General features: G+C 38.1%; 1 protein-coding gene across 1 annotated transcript in view; it reads right to left on the bottom strand.

The window, feature by feature from the left end:
* The window catches only part of DHX36 (DEAH-box helicase 36), a 34,423-nt gene extending 17,665 nt beyond the window's left edge, over window positions 1-16,758 (bottom strand). The window contains exons 1-12 of the mRNA XM_037046696.1: window positions 16,463-16,758; window positions 13,645-13,769; window positions 12,651-12,882; window positions 9,673-9,711; window positions 8,746-8,916; window positions 7,938-8,017; window positions 7,134-7,208; window positions 6,734-6,900; window positions 5,472-5,553; window positions 1,422-1,562; window positions 1,024-1,126; window positions 389-476 (exon numbers count right to left, since the gene is read on the bottom strand). Coding sequence (XP_036902591.1) covers window positions 389-476; window positions 1,024-1,126; window positions 1,422-1,562; window positions 5,472-5,553; window positions 6,734-6,900; window positions 7,134-7,208; window positions 7,938-8,017; window positions 8,746-8,916; window positions 9,673-9,711; window positions 12,651-12,882; window positions 13,645-13,769; window positions 16,463-16,705 — 1,546 coding nt within the window. The 5' untranslated portion in view covers window positions 16,706-16,758. The remainder of the gene's footprint in view (window positions 1-388; window positions 477-1,023; window positions 1,127-1,421; window positions 1,563-5,471; window positions 5,554-6,733; window positions 6,901-7,133; window positions 7,209-7,937; window positions 8,018-8,745; window positions 8,917-9,672; window positions 9,712-12,650; window positions 12,883-13,644; window positions 13,770-16,462) is intronic.
* Window positions 16,759-17,071: the final 313 nt, after the last annotated feature.

The following is a 17,071-nucleotide window of genomic DNA, read 5'->3' as shown; positions in this document are numbered from 1 at the left end:
AATAAAATGGTACCACGAAGATTCAGACAAATCCAGAAAGTTGACCTAGCTTTTCTGTAAGTCATCACCATGGGAAATATAAGAGGAGAATGGGAGTTCTATCTAGAACTGGAGTCGGAGATTTATCTGGTTTGACTTTGCTACAGTTGAACAAGCTCACTGTGAAGGACACTTTGGGGGCAAAATGGGGAAAACGGGAATGTAGACTGGAATGTTTAATGATGCTAATACTTAGGTACAATAATGGCACTGTGGTTATAAAAGAAATTGTCTTTACTTATTAGAGGTGCGTGCTTATATATTTAAAGATAACACGTAATAGCTACAACCTTAAAAGCAAAAAACTAGACCACTCTTGGAGTTGCAATAAAACATATTTCCATAATACCTGATTTAAACATCACTTGTGACATCAAGAGATCATGTAAAGTGCTGATATTGTCCCAGCCTGGTAGAAAGACCAATATTGCACCATCCTGTATGGAGGGGAATAATCATTGCAAAGAATCACATAACAAAATACAGTAAAAATCTGTATACACTTAAGTCTTCACTAAATTACACTACCTCAGAATAATTTTGGTTACTAAGTAAAAGTAAAAGCTTGCTTTTTAAAAATAAAATTTATAAACCAGATTTTTTCATCTGTTCATTCTTTTCTTCAAATAGGTCAAATACCTAAATCATTTGGTATTTTGAGATTCTCATTCCTGGTGTCAAAAGCAATTCTTCCATAGGTCATGTTTAAAAAGCGTTTAAGAGGCCCTGGCTGGGCAGCTCAGTTTCCGGGAGCATCAGCCCAATACGCTAAGGTTGTGAGACCAATACCCAGTCAGGGCACCAACCAGAGTCAACCAGTGAGCACATAAATGTGTAGAACAACAAATGGGCATTTCTCTCTCCCTTCCTCTTTCTAAAATCAATCAATAAAAAAGAAAAAGTATTTAAGAAATTGTATTTTTCTTTTTTCATGGCCTTGATATGAAAATAAAATTAAAATTATGTCACTTGAACAAAACTAACCTCTTCTTCCAAAACAATGTATCGAATAAGGGCAGCAATCAAATTCAGATCAACTTTATCATCATCCATCATTTCTATAACGTCTACGGTACTTGCAGAATACCTAGCAAAGGTAAATAGAAAATCATGAAATACTTAGTAACATTTCCTGATGTTTAATGTGCTATAAAATCTAAAAGTTAATTCAACCTGCCAATAGGGGAACAATCAATAGATAGCAGAATTATTAGGAAAATAATAGTGTTTAGTAATAAAATAGCATAGTATTCAGCTGGAATATGAGACTTGCAATAATCTCCTTAAATACATACAAATTCAAGAAGATAATTCCTGCTTTTTGTTTTAGTCAGTTAGTCAGTCAGTCACTGTGTTCTGACTTTCAAACAAAATAAGCTTACCTTTTCTGCAGTTCCCTTATGTAATCTGGCCAGCGATCTTTATAGATTGCTTCTTTTTCTTCTTTTTCTTGCCTATTTACATGCCCTTGCATGAAGCTCCTCTTAAACTGGGACCTGTGTTCCTTTTGTTCTGGAACATATCTAAAACAAAAACATCCTTAAACAGCTTCACTTTTTTGAAACTCTTTGGTTTTAGCTATTATCTATAATTTTTTTACATATAGGATTTTAAAAGACTATAAAAAACAACTTCTAGTGAACACTAGAGTTAAATATTAAATTTGTAAGTGTTCATTAACATAAAACCTGACATTCTCGATGAAAATCATTCTTCTCTATCAAAGCACATACACCTCTCGGTCATTATAAGCAATGAACATTACAAAATTAGAGTAACGTTCGCCTTCAATTTACGTTTGCCCTAAAACAAAAGATAAACATTAAGTCCAAAATAATAGTTAATGTTGCCTAGCAGAAGCCTCAGATTTTACACATAGATTTCTAAACCTGAGCACACGTAAGAATTCCCTGGAGAGTATATAAATTCTGAAATCCTATACCTTGTGATATGGATTCAAGTCTGGCTGGGGTCTGCTAGTCCAAGAATTTAACTGGTGGCCCAGGAGACTCAAAGAGTGTGGTTATGAACACACAGTCCCAGCCCGAGAACCATTTAATTCTGCTCAGGCCCGCAGACACAGCTAACGGCAGAGCCAGAAGCAGCATTCGGCTCTCTCGTCCACCCAGAGCTATGCTAAGACTCCCCCATGCCGCAGGGACGGCTATAACCGGGCACATCTGCCCCAGGATCCCACCTGTTATTGCGGGTTCTGAGAGTGTGATGGTAGAAAGAGGAAGAATGAACCTAAACTTAACCCCAAATACCCTCATAGTTCGCTTGGGGGTCAGCATCTACATGGAATGGGGGGTTTGGAATGTGGTTTTTGTGAGTCAAATTACAGAATGATGTCCTTGTTCTGCCATTGACTACCTGTGTGACTTTCAACAAGGTGTAACTCATGGGTCTTTTGTTTCCGTATCTGAGAGATTAATATTGACAACAGCATTAGTATAAAACAAGTGACAGAGTTAAAAAAAAAAAAAAAAAGCACAGTGCCTGACACATAGCAGACACCCAGAGAGTGTTAACCCCCTTCCCTCTTCAGTACCTGTGACCCGGGATGCCCCTAAGTCTTCGATACACACAGAGGCACAGACTTGAGGTAGGGCGACCTGAGACAGAGATCAGTCCTAGTCAGCAGGACGGACCCACAGCTGGCTCCCTTCCCGGCAGTTCCGGCAACAGAAGTAACCTTCGACCCCCACCCCAAGGGCCCAATCACAGCCCTCCGTCTCATCTCACCTGAATTTCTTCCCTCCTTCTTCCCTGCAGCACAGCTCTTCTAGAAGGTGAAAGCTAGAGTGTCTGCTACAAACTTCTACCCAAGGACCACCCTCCTTCAACTCCCCTCTTAGGGATGGCTACATAGAGACTATCCCTTTGCTTCAAGAGACCCTTTAGCTACCCTTGTACCTAACCTGCCTCTGGACAGCTTAAGAAAGCAGGCCCTGCCCTGGCTGGTGTGGCTCAGTGGACTGAGTGTCTACAGCCTGTGATCCAAAAGGTCACTGGATCAATTCCCAGTTAGGGCACATGCCTGGGTTGCGGGCCAGGTCCCCCATAGGGGACATATGGGTTATCTCTAGAACACTTATGTTTCTCTTCTTTTCTTTTTCCTTCCCCTTCCCCTCTCTCTAAAAAAGTAAATAAATAAAATCTTAAAAAAAGAGAAAGCAGTGGATTGAGCGCAGGCCTGCGAACCACAGGATCACGATTCGATTCCCAGTAAGGGCACACACCTGGGTTGCAGGCCAGGTCCCTGGCAGGGAGCGCACAAGAGGCAACCACACACTGATGTTTCACTCCCTGTTTCCCTCCTTTCCCCTCTTTTTAGGAATATATAAAAAAAATTTTTTTAATTTATGCACATTGATAAAATCAGGGCATGGAAGACCAATACACCATCCTGTCTCACTTTCAGTATGCTCCATGCTCTCTGACATACATACTTCCTCTTTCCTATACTGAATTTCACTGCTTCTCTGCCCTGCCCAGCCTACCCTGCTATCTATAAACTCCCTCCCAACGCACTCTTTTCCCACACAGGTCAATCACACCTTAAATTAATAGCATACATGCATCCCTCCCTAGAAGCTGTGAGGTACATAACAAGTCTTTCCCAAGTTGTATGCTCAGACCCTAATGCACAATGCAAGACATAAAGTTCAAAATTCAGCTGACTTTTCTCCATGTAAAATACACAGCAGAATCTTTCTTCTCACCTTTCCACTATTCACCTTCTTGTTTAAGGAGTTAACTGTGGAGTCTTGAAAAAATCTCGTAACAGTGCTTCTAAAACTGTCCACATCCTCATTCAGATGTTTACTAGAGGCCAGGCACTGTGCTACGCACTAGTTACACAGATGAATAGGACTAAATCCTTGACCTTGAAAAATATGAAATCTAGCCAAGAGGCAAACACAGAGATACATTACATGGCGATAAGGTAAATGCTATAAGGGACATGATATAAGCGCTACAGGAGTCTCCATGAGAAAGTAACTCATTCTGTGAGAGGTGTCCCAGATGCCTTCATGAGCAATAAGGCTGGGATTTACTTTTACATAATCAATAGTTTATAGTCAAAAGGATGGAGAAGGTGGCAAATTAAGTCTAAAAGAAGGAATTACATGTAACAAAGCAAAATGTCATGAATGAAAAGGCAATGGCTGGCACAGTAGGAAACACTGCATTCAAGATGGGCGGGCTGTGCATGGGACGCACAAGGCGACAGCAAGACTGGCCAAACTGTGCAGAGCCTCCAAACGACTAGCTTGGGGACTGGAGGCTGACCCTGCGGGGCTCTGCCGCCCCAGCCCTTTTCTGGTCAGAATACAAACGCAATTCCGCACAGCTCCTTGCAGAAGGCGGCCAGCAGCTAAGGGCCAGTGTTGAAGGGATCACAGAGCATACCAGTAAGATGCTCTGCTGTAGGCATGATAACCCAATACAGGTTCTTAAACAAGTTTTTAAAGGGAAATCTCAAGGACACTGTCTAGGGGGAGAAAGTCACATGAGCAGATTTTTCAGAAAATTATATGGCAGCACCTGAGATAGAGAAAACCATAGTGCCAAAGGAGAAACTATTATATTAACACAGAAAAGACATACAGATCTTAAGAAAAAGAAATAAAAGTGAGAAGACATATATTCAAGGGAAAAGCTCTTAGAGTTTGCACTTTGGGGGGGGGGGTGAGTAGGGGAAGAATATGGAATGACTGAACATAATTTGGTTACTAAGCAAGTAAAGCAGTGAACTTATCCTAGTCTATAACTCCTTGATAAACACTGGCTTTTTTGATGTACAGCTTAGACAACTGGGTGGAGGATAACATCAATACCCATTATAAGGCTTAATTTTTCTGGTGGAAGCATGGTGGGAATATAATGAAAGATTATTTTTGCAAGGTATCTGTGGTACTGGAATGCTGCTGGGTGGAGTCAGACAGCAAGTTCAGGAAGAGCTTCGGTTTTGAAGCTCTACCTCAGAGAACTACGAAAACACAGAAGTACAGCCATGGAAACAAAATTACACAGTGAAATCACAAAAGACTGAGACAAGGCCAGCAGAGAACTTAGGGGAAAATCATATTTAAAAGGTGGGTAATGGAAGCCTGAAATGGAGAAGGAAAAAACCTGGCAGGAGAACCATAGCGTCCTAAACTTTGCTGCCCAGGGATCTTTGTAAAAATACTGATTCCTGCCTATCAGCCCAGACTTTGTAGTGTAATGAAGGCATGGGGTGTAATCGTGCCATCAGGATTTTAAAAGGCTGAGTGCCATTTTAATTTGCATTTGGGAATCCCTGATTTAAGAAAACATTATGTTTAAGAAGAAAATGGTAATGGTGAGTTTCTGAGTTAAAGTCTGACAGAAAAGGTGACATATTAGTATTTTTGAGTCTTTTTTATTTCCTAATATTCACTTACCTTATTTTTTCAATTATATCTTCCAAAAGATACTCCACAACCGGAAAAGTAAAACCAGGTATGTGTATCATTGGACAGTTACCTATTATGGTAAACAAAATACAAGTCTGTACTCAAATGTTCAAAACAAAAATAAACAGTGTAAATAGGACAATCAGTCTGTTCCTTTTTTCAACTTCAGAAAATGGTCCTGAACTTCTGCAGCTCAATCCTATTTTACCCCCTATTACCTAGTCCCATACAAAGCAGCAGTCTAGTCTTCACCCAGCCCTTCGCACTTCTTATTCCTACTGAACTGTGCATACATCTCACGGTTCTAAAGTAACACAGAATACTGAAGGATAAAGGATAAGGAATCGAACACAAATCCCTTGGTTTGAAGTCTACTTTCTCTTCATCAGGCAGGACAGTGCCACCAGACTCTCCTTTACTGAGATCTGCATATGAAGCACCGCCCCCAGGGTACAAAGGGTTAGGGAGAGAAAAAAGTAGTTTAAACAAGACCAAACCAAATATTACATTGTTACTTACTATTTTAAAATCATTAGTTAAAAAAAAAAGATTCTGGGACTTTTAAAATGCTATTCATATTCTGCACCCAACAAACAGCACACACTGTAAGCCAAGGACAACAGCGCGGCAGAGTTCACATCTGAGGTGGGGTCACAGCTCAGCCTCTGACTTTCCTAAGTCTGAGGAAGTCAATGCAGTCCCGGACACCTCACGAAAAACACATAATTCACCCCACCAATCTCACAAGGCTTGAGAATCAGCCGGGCTGAATACAAGAACGTGCATTCAATATGGCTCTACTCCATCTTAACTCCCTCCCTTTTCCCCACATTCCCCAATTACAAGCAGGAGAGTCATAATTTTAAAAGAACATACTTCACAGCTAGTCAAACTCAGTTTCAAATCCTCCTGACCTTCGGGTAATTAGACAACCTTGGGTAAGCTACTAAACTGTGCCAGGGCTGTTTTCACATCTGTAAACATGAAAATAACAGCATGCACCTCACAAGGCATTATGAGAAGTAATAAAGTGCCCAATATACTTACTGCCTGGCATACTGAAGGTATGCCATAGACTGCCACTAGTACTCATGTTATAGCAAACTGCCACTCTAGCCTATGACAGTACATAAAAGCCACAAAAGAATCAGGAAAAGTTTATAAAATTATTCAAATTTGTGCTCTGATTTCATGGATGCCAAGTTAATTATCTGGTAATTTCTAAAGTAATAATCATAAATTTCACTCACCAAAATATTCCGAAAATTTCTCAGCATTCAGAGTGGCACTCATTAGTATGACCTTCAGGTCAGGTCGGTAACTGAGAAGATCTTTAACAACAGTCATTAGGACGTCCGACTGTAGATTTCTCTCATGGATTTCATCGAGCACGATGTGGCTAACACTGGACAAGTGTCTAAAAGCAGAAGCACGGTGAAGTGGGTAACTTAGTACAAAAATTAAAAATGGAACCAGGGAGCGCGCAGGGTTGGGAATATAAGACAGAAAGCTGTACTTGAACAAGAATTAAATTAAAAAATTATTTTAAAAAATTCAAAAAAAATGGAACCAAAAATCAGTAACATCCAATTTAATAACCACATCTTTTGATCAGGCTTAACTAAATGTCCTGAATTTAAATACACTCACGGATCTGACTGGAGCCACTGAAGAATGATTCCTGTTGTACAGTATAAGATAGAACCCTGTTTCCTTGGCAACCGGCTGTGAATGAAAGACAAGTTAACAATGCTTGGTTTTCTTTACTAGTTAAATACTAAGTACTACAACCATTTAAAAGAAAAACTTCGATTTAAGAAACACTTAGTTTTAATGTCTACACATTTTATTTCTTTAGTTATAGGAATGCCTACCACGACAGGGTAATAAGAAACACTACATTCAGGTTCATCATACATTACTTTTGTTGTCACAATATTAATAATTTCTTTTTTAAGCATAGCCATTCACATTCACAAAATGAGCCATTACCTACAGCCCAAACTTCTGTTCAGTAATTGGAAAGCCAGTTGATTTAAAAAGGTACCTTGGCCTTTTTAAAGGTACCTTTAGAGGTTCTCTAGAACCTTGGCCTCTAGAGAAGAACTAAGAAATACAGTGAAGTGGAGTAGGGGGTTAGAGATGACGAGTCTAATAAAGCTGACCAGGAGCTGGGTGGTGGTACCAGAGTACAGGGCAAATGATGGTCTACTGATATCTGATCGGAAATGAGTTTCTAATCACTCCGCAATATAGAAGACATTAAAACAGCAATCCAATTCTGAATTCGGGTTAAAAAATGACTGTGGGTCACAAGCCGCCTATGTTTATTACTTTACATGTTGATTCTAATAGTAATAATCAGCAGAAAAATGGGCAAAATCTTTTTTTTTAATCTCCAGCTTCAAATGTTTCCTACAATCTACTTGTAAACAAAAACTGAACACTCCTTACCTCTGGAGACGAATCTGGTACCCAGTACTGTTACCACTGCCACAGGACTCTGCCCTTTCTGCCGCCACTCTCTCTGCGACCTTCAATTAAAACAGTTACAAATGCAATTTCCTTCTGTACAAATACTCTGAAAATCCATGAAAATATATGATTGCTAAAAAATTGCTCATCTGGTTTTCTAGAGTTAAATAGAAGAGGTATTAAAATCTGAGCTAATACTGTGTGAGTCCCTCAGGAGCCGCAGACTACTTACTTCTGCTTACTTTTCATTTCCTCTTAAGCTCTCCAAGGTCAAGTTCTCTCATCACTATTTTCAAAATGTCTTTCCATAGCCATCCTCTCATTATTTTCTCTTTTGATTTGTTTTTTTTAAGAGTTTACAAAACTTTCGTGGAATTTGAGAGTAAATATATGTTGATATAATCTTTTTGTTTGTTTCTTTTTGTTAGAGATTGGTGTTTCTTAATTCCTAGTATCTTAATATCTGATTGTTTTCAAAGTTATGGCTGCCAAAATGTTATAATCAACACTGATTTGAGTATCTGAAAGTAACCAGCAGTCATCTTGTGAGATGGTTAGAAACAGAAAATGTCATGATTACTTTTTAAGAAATACTATTTCAAAACTAAAACTTCACTATCAGTAGATCCCATATACACCATTATTTCACTCCATACTACTTACTGGACTATCCATTCAAAACCAGATTTCCGAAAAATTTTTTTAAAAAAGCTATTATCAGCACTACCCTAAAGGAAAATGAAAAATAAAATGAAGGACTTTATTTAAAAAGTGAGAGATAACTTACTGAAATGGCACTGATTCTTCTAGGCTGAGTACAAACTATCCTGCACGCAGATCCTTTTCCACTTTCAATGTAATTATCCAAAATGAACTGGGTAACTTGAGTGGTTTTTCCACAACCAGTTTCACCACTAATTACTGTCACCTGGTTATTATCGATCATATTTACCAGTTCCTATTACAAAAGGAAAAATAAGTGAACGACACTGCATGTTAAAGTCTAAAAAGACAGTTGCTGAAATTCCATGAAACTGAAGGTAACTGCTTCTAACAAACACTAAAGCTTTTTCAATTGTGTTATGTGCAGTGCTGGCAGTCTGGGTATCTGGATTTACCAGTTTGCAAGATCTAAGACGCACTGAATTATTAAAAAACAGAACCAAGGCAGTGTTAAAGAAAAACACATTGGTAACAACAGGAAAGGAATGGCTTGTAAGTTCCAGGCATAAGAATTAAAATTAATTAAAAAGAATAGTATAAGGCAAATATCCCCAATACCTAAATAACTACTAAAGACATTAAGGATTTACATAATAATTCATAAATATGGCTTTAGACATATTCATAAATATCTGCAAAATAAGTTTTATATATTGTTTTAAAATAACAGTATAATTTAAGATATTTCTTTCAAATAATTAAAGATTTTGAACACCTAAGTTACCAAAAAACATTTTGTGAAAATTAGTTTTTAAACTCTAAAGATTTCAATTATGGACATAATATATGCGAACTTCAGAGATATTATTTCACGACCATTTTTTATTTTTGTTTTTCAACTACTCAAAAGAATAAAATAAACTTCCAAGAAAATTCTTTAGAGAAAGGTTTATTAATTTATATCGTTTTGGCATAACTCTTTGTAAAAAAAAAAAAAAAGTTGTATTTTAAGTATTTTGCTAATCAAATTAAATAGTGCATAATCATTTACCTTTTGCATTCCAAATGAAGGCAGCTTTTCCCTGAAATGCTAAAATTAAAACAAAATGTTACAAATTTTCACAAAAAAACAGAAATTATAACCTGATAAATCAAAATATATCAATATGCCAGAATTCAAGTTATTTTTATTCCCCCACAGCTTATGGGAAACATTAAGACTCAAAAAAGATTTTTACTAAAAAAATAAAATAAAAGTTTTACTTAGTTATCCCTTTTGTTTCAAAACATTGAAAAATAAAATTCTATTACATCCAACAGAGTGGAGAGGCCTTCTTGGAGGGATAGCTATCTAATGAAATCTATCATCTAATAGCATTCTTTCAGTCTCTATGTCACTTTTATATTTTTTCTCTTTGTTTTACATATCCATCTTAGATTTGATTTCTACACCAGATTCTTTTCCTACGCATAGATCCACACCATTTAATAATGCATTAAGCACTGGAATATATTGAAAGATTATTCCTGGGTACTTGCCTTTGAGTATAAGACAACTTAAAACAGTATCAGCCGTTATAAAATGTGGTACTGTCATTTAAGAACTGTAATGTTAAGTCAAACTTGGAGTCTCAAGGTTTTATCTCTGGGCTACCACAGATCTGAATGAAAAATCTTTACATAAAAAGACAAGTAGCTCTTTCTGACACATATAAACTACTCAACAAGATTTTGATGTATTACAATTAGAATACAAAGGCAAGAATGACGGCTTCTTTTCTGTAACTTTTATGTGATAATTTCTTTCTAGTTTTAAAACTTTTATGGGTCCCCACACCTACACTGCATAAAAATGACACACACTAAGCAGCAGCACTCTGCCATACACTGAACGAGGTATATCATATAAGAATCTTCAGTGGTATTAAAAAACAGACCGCTTTTAACAAGCCCTATTTATTGAAAAGAAAATCTGCAAAATCGCAACTATTCTAGGTAATCTAGTATATTATTGCCATGCTTGTTTTTTAATTTCATGAAACATCATCCTTGTTAATTTTTGCCTTGATTTGTCAGGATGGAGAACGAGTCAAAGTCCCCTAATACTATTTTATTGAGATATAATTGACATATAACAACACTGCATTAGTTTCAGGAGTACGACATAATAACCCACTATCTGTATATACTGTAAGATAATCACAATAAATCTGATATCCATCACTGTACATAGTTACACACGTTTTTTTCTCATGGTGAGAACTCTGCAACGTTCAAATACACAACATCCAGCATTATCTCTAACCATGCTGCACACGCCCCGCTTGTCATGGTCAGGTGAGTGGTTCCAGAGCTGTACAACTGAGTCGGCATGTGACTTCAATGAACTCTAGTGCTTTGAGATAACAAGTCACCACAGTTTTCTTTGTAACACCTTTTATTATAATTTTTATATAAAAAAGTTCTTAATAATTTCTAACAATAGTAGTATCCCAAGTAGTTAAATGCAGCCATCTTACTAGTATATACAAGCCATCTTATGAAATTTGAAACTAGCATCAACCATATTTGACTTCTATATACATAAATACTGCTAAAAAAGAATTATAACCCAGTATTCTTTCCCAAAGCAAGTACACCCTCTATTTCCTAATCTCTAGCTGTAACCCTGAGATGAGGTGATGGGAATATAAACTGAGGTCAAGGAGTGTCTTATGAGCCTTTGGACAACACAGCACAATGACAGGCATCCAAGCAAATGGAAAATTGTTTATTAAATAAATCGTGAAATAAAGTAAAAATAAAGCATATCACACCAAAAAGGATTAAAGAGTTTAACTCTTAAAACACATCTGAATTTCAACCAGGTTCTGTTACTAACTATGCAGCTCAGGTCACTTAATCTAAGACTCTTTTCCCTCGTCTATAATAAACAAGTATAACCCCACACAGGGCTGTTGGAAGATTTAATGGTGTAGTACAGGTAAAGCTTTTACAACCGTGTGTGGCCAATAAGATGACCGAATGTTTTTTCTGCACATTTCTTCTCCTAACTTTCTCTGTACTCCATCTGTCTCTCAACTTTAAACAAACATTTGAGTTCTGTCCCCTACACAAGTAGAGAGTAGCCAATTCTCCTTGTTCCTAAGGCAATAAAAGCTCTACTCTCAACCACATGATGAATGAATTCATCTTGAACTCCCCTCTGTCCTTACATTTTCACTCAATGGGAATCAGAAAATTACACAATTTGGCTCCTTGACAACCTCAGCTATCTGTTCTGAACAGGATATCCAACCTTAATCAGCAACAGTGAGTGTATGCTTTCTTTTCCACAGGAAATGTGACTGATACTGTGCCTTTGTCTAAAACAGCAGTATTTTCGTATTAAAGATATGGCCCTCAGAATTTTCACCTTAAAAAAAAAACCACACAAACAAGAACATTTTTTACATCTAGCTCTAGAACATCCACAAAGCATCCAACTTTATGTTTCAGTAGGAAGGACCTTAAAACATCTTGCCTAACAGGAAAAAAAATACTGGGGGGAAAAAAGGTCAGGACAATTTTAGAGAGAAGAGCCAATTTTAGTTCTTGTCACAGTCCTACCTTTAAAATGTTGAACATAAGCAAATCACATAACTTTTGAGGCATTTAATGTTATCATCAGCAAAAAGATTAAATCATCTAGAAGTAACTTCAGAATTCTAACCACCTTGTCCTTTATGACATCTCCCTAAACTGGCCTCGAAAAGTTAAACTTAAGAGTGATTTTTTCATTTGAATCACCATTTTCAAATACTTCTTCTCCTCATCATATAAGCTACCACGGATGAGATAGGCTGCTGTAGGTTATGTGTTATTCCAGTTCTGTTGCTTTTCTCTATTTCATGAAAGGGAAGATTCTCTGAGGAAGGCCTACTGAGGAATCTCACTCATCTATTCCATGCAACTAATGCTAACCACGAATATAGTTTAGAAGTTTGAGAAGACAAGTAAAATTTTTCCCCATATCTTGCTTCCCATTACCTGCATTTCAATATACCGAGGGTCAGTTTTTTTCTTTTGTAAATCTTCCAATAACTGCTGGTCCACGGTGACATCTGGTTTATTTTCTTGCAAGAGATACTCAGAATCTCGGTCAATGTATTTGTCCCTGATTCTAAATGTCCTCTTTTCTTGATTTATCAATTTTTTTTCCTGATCCTCAAACTTCTTCTCTGAATGTGGTTTGTTCTCAGCAGGAGCTTCAGTACCATATCTATTTTGACAAAAAAAAAAAAAAAAAGACAGAGGGTTAAATAACCACACAAGCCCTGACACAAAACCATATGCTGTTGAATTATCTCAAAAATGACCAAGATCAAAAGCTTTTACTTTTTTCTCTTAGTAAAGCAATTATTAAAACACTTGTATTCTTAAAATACACTAAAATTTTTCCTTCCACATAGATAATGCCAGGTAAGTTTATTCCCTGTGGTAATTAAAATTTCTTAAAAATTCACCCAAGTCATTCCTCCTTTGCAATGGCGCGGTGTTTTTATGAGCCTTGTTGTATTTTACAACTTTACTTCTTCCTGCTACCCTTTCTGAGCACTAAATGAGATGCTACATTACACAGTCCCAGAAAAACTTTTACTGATTTTCTCTCTAAATGATGCAGTTCCTGTGATTTTTCTTAAAAATGCCCCAACATAACTTCTTGCAGATCTCCCCCAGAGAAGATTTTTGGAACTACAAAGATGATGGGAACGAAAAACAGTAAGTAATACCTTAATAAATCTCATATGCAGATAAACTATTCCCATCATTTAGCTTTTCTGGAGGAATGAATATGCCATCTAATTTTTACCCTTTCATCAAATTTGCTCCATCTACTTAAGAAAAAAAATACTTTAAGTCTAAATTTCACTTAGTAAAATAAGTCTGAAGATGTAATTTTTATTATCATTTTTCTTCTAGCCAATGCTATGAAATAAAAGTCACTCTCTGCCCATCTTTTAAAAGAATACTTTTGCTTTACCCATGATCTTCAGGAGCAAACCAGGATATCTGTGACTCCGAATCTTTCTCATTCTTAGCTTGGACAGAGTGTAGGAGCTGCACGATTTGCTCTTCTCGGTGTTCGTCCATGTGTACCACGGCTCTCTAAACCAGGCAAAGAAAAGGCATCCCCATCAACATAGGAAGGCAAGTGCAAAATTGTTTGACAAAAAAAAAAAAATAAAGGTAAATACATGTTCAACAAACATACATAAAAGAAAGTTAAGTTTCCCCACACTTGCCCTCTTATCCAATTCCTAGACCTAGTGCTAATATTTTCATTCATATCCCTCAAGATCTTTTTTCTACCATGTATGTATATAATTAGCTGCAATGTAACTGTCAAAAAAAAAAGATATTTATCTTCCTTCCTAAAACTTTGGTTTCCCTTACCTCCTACCCTCACATTTTATGATTTTGTTCTGTTAAATTTTCAGATACCCGCAAGTAAAGTTAAAGAAACCAAACATTCTGTTTAAAAAAATCTATGTTAAAAACTGGAAATACTACTTTGGTTGCAATGAGCATTTTAAGAGCCTTTTAAACCTCTTACACTAAAAAGAGGAATAAATTGGGAAGAAGGCTGAGCTGAGAGAAAGTGAAATGATCACTGCTCATGAAGATGATGGTATGATATGGCAAATGACTCAGTTTCTTCACAGAATGAGAATGATAGATTAAAAAAAAAACCCCACCAGCCCTGGCCAGGTGGCTCAGTTGGTGGAAGCATCACCCCATGTGCCAAAAGTCTGCAGGGTCGATTTCCAGTCAGGGCATGTATCTAGGTTGGGGGTTCAATCCCCAGTTGAACATGCCTAAGGTTGTAGGTTTTAATTCCAAGTCAGGCATGTACAGGAGGCACCCGTTCAACGTAACTCACACCTATGTTTTTCTTTCCCTCCCTCCCTCCCTCCTTCAAATCAATAAACCTATCTTTGGGTGAGGATAAAATATACACATGTACTTGACACACACTACATACACACATACATACATACATATGTATGTAGTGTGTGTGTATTCCCTATGTGACAAGTGACCAACAAGTTTGAAAGCCACCATCTACCTCCACTCTCCATACCTCACCACCCTCCACAACCATGCTCTTCCTGGCCTTTATCTCTGCCTGAAAATCCTTTTCCAAACCTCAAATCCCAAACACATACATACTCTGCTATCTTTCAAGTTTCAGCTTAAGGGTTACAGCCTCTTGAAAATCTTCCTGATCCTCCTGGAGTTAGGTAACAGCCCACATTCTCTTTATTGTAATGCTTTAACATCGTATTCTAACCACCTATAACACCTAGTACACCACTATCTCTGTAAGGTTATCTGTCATATTAACATAGTGCCTAAGATATTATCTCAAACACATTAGATCCTCAGTAAATATCTGTTGAAAGAGAAAGAGTGTATCACCATAATACATTCATTTGGTAAACAGAGTAGAACTTATGGAAATAGCTGAAAGTAATAAAAGGCAGGATAAGCTAATTATTAAATAACGCTCATATGTAGACAGGGAAAATGGAGACATTTTAAAGAGTGGAATGGTATGAGAACGGTAAGAAAAAAAGCAAAAATAAGAGTACATTTACAAAAGTCATAATTACATCAGATTGCTGGCTGAGCTCACAAAGACAAGTATGTAGAGGGAGACCTGGTAAATGGAGGCTACATTCCCAAGGTCTCTGGAACACATGTGAGGATGCCACTGAAATGAATTAGACTGAGTCAGATGGGAACCTGCTTCTAATCTCAAGTTGAGAGCTAGAGAATGAGATGACTTACTTTTTACTTTTAAAAGATCACCATGAGTGGCTCTACAAAGGACAACTAGTGGAAGCTAGAAGACCAGTAAGGAGGCCAGGAACAAAAAACAAAATGGCTCAACCTATGGTAACAGCTGTGGTTCGATTGGGATACATAAAGTAGGCTGGACAAATCTGCTGAAATAAAAGAGAAGAATCACAAATAAATCCCATTCTGGCCTTGGCAAATGAAAAAAATGGAAGTGACATTTACTAAAATGCAGGTTTGAGAAGACTGGAAATCAAAAGTTCCATAATGATGCATCACGCGATCGGTTTCAGGTGGAAATACCAAAGAATTATTCCACATTTACTTAACACCTCATCCGTTAAAGTCTTATTTCCCCAATTAAGACGATAAGTTTCTTGAATTTTACTTCTTCCAATTCCCGTAACAACATAATAAGAGCTCGTGTAAAACGAGTACATGGAATTCGATAGCGAATTCTTGAAAAGTTACTGTGGGTCTGTGGTTGTTTTAAAACTTAAAACAAATGCTGGGCTATTCTGCACGCTCTACATGCAAAACAGTGCTTGTTCCCGGCAACCCTGTATCTAATGCAGAAGGTCGCGGCAGCTTTTGTTCCCGGCAACCCTGTATCTAATGCAGAAGGTCGCTGGTTTAGACTCCGACAGGCAAAAATCTTCAATAAAAATGGCCATAATTATTTCAAGGGAAAGGGCTGTCACCCCAATGAAGTTATTTTCGGTTGGAAGCTGGAATTAACATTTGCTTTGTCCACAGTTCCCTCGACCTTAAGCAAAGTATACATTCTGCCTACGTACATCCTAACAGCTTCAGGTAAGAGGCGCATGGCTAACGTTTAGCTACACAGTATCTTCTGCAGGAAGCTTTAGCATAATACCTTTGCACTTCATGTTAACTACACAAAGCACAGTTAAGAGACCAAGAAAGAAGAAAAAAATTAGGGGAGGCAAGAGAGAAATGAGAAGCTTTTGTGCCCTTGCATCATCGAGTCTCATTACCTCCTGCCTCTCGGCTTCCTTGTTCTTCTGCCCCTGTTTCTTCGCGTACCACAAGCCGATTTCGCGGCCTTTCAGGTGTCCAGGATGTCGGCCTCGGCCCCCTCGACCACCCCCTCCTCCGCCGCCGCCGCCTCCGGAGCCTCGGTTCCCTCCGCGGCCCCCTCCGTGACTTCCTCCACAGCTCCCGCCGGAGCTTCGGGGCCCACCATCGCGGCCCCAGTTCTGATGGTAGTCATAGCTCATTGTTCCCAGCGGACTACAATGCGTGAGAACCTGTAACCGATAGAAATGGCGACGGGACCGGAAGCGAATGTACGTCCACTTCCGCTTTGCTTCCGGCGCCCGGAGCGCGAGGGAGGATCCGTGATCGTCACAAGGAGCCATTTCTGGTGACGTCACCGGCAAACGCGAGGTTGGCTCAAACTGAAGTCTGCTTGACGTTCCGTTTGGTGTCTACCTGTGTGCGTCGGGTGGGGAAGCGGGCAGGAGCCCACAGGTGTTCTTTTCCTACGCCCAGCATGTGAAGAAACGGGTTCTGCTTTCTTACTCTTTGTGGTAAAATCCGGAGTCTGCGTTCAATTAGTAAATATAGACACAATAAAAGAACCG

The sequence above is a fragment of the Sturnira hondurensis genome, unplaced genomic scaffold, assembly GCF_014824575.4.
Source record: "Sturnira hondurensis isolate 20B ecotype Veracruz unplaced genomic scaffold, ASM1482457v3 Scaffold0005279, whole genome shotgun sequence".
Lineage (NCBI taxonomy): Eukaryota > Metazoa > Chordata > Mammalia > Chiroptera > Phyllostomidae > Sturnira > Sturnira hondurensis.
This window is presented reverse-complemented; position numbering and strand designations above follow the sequence as displayed.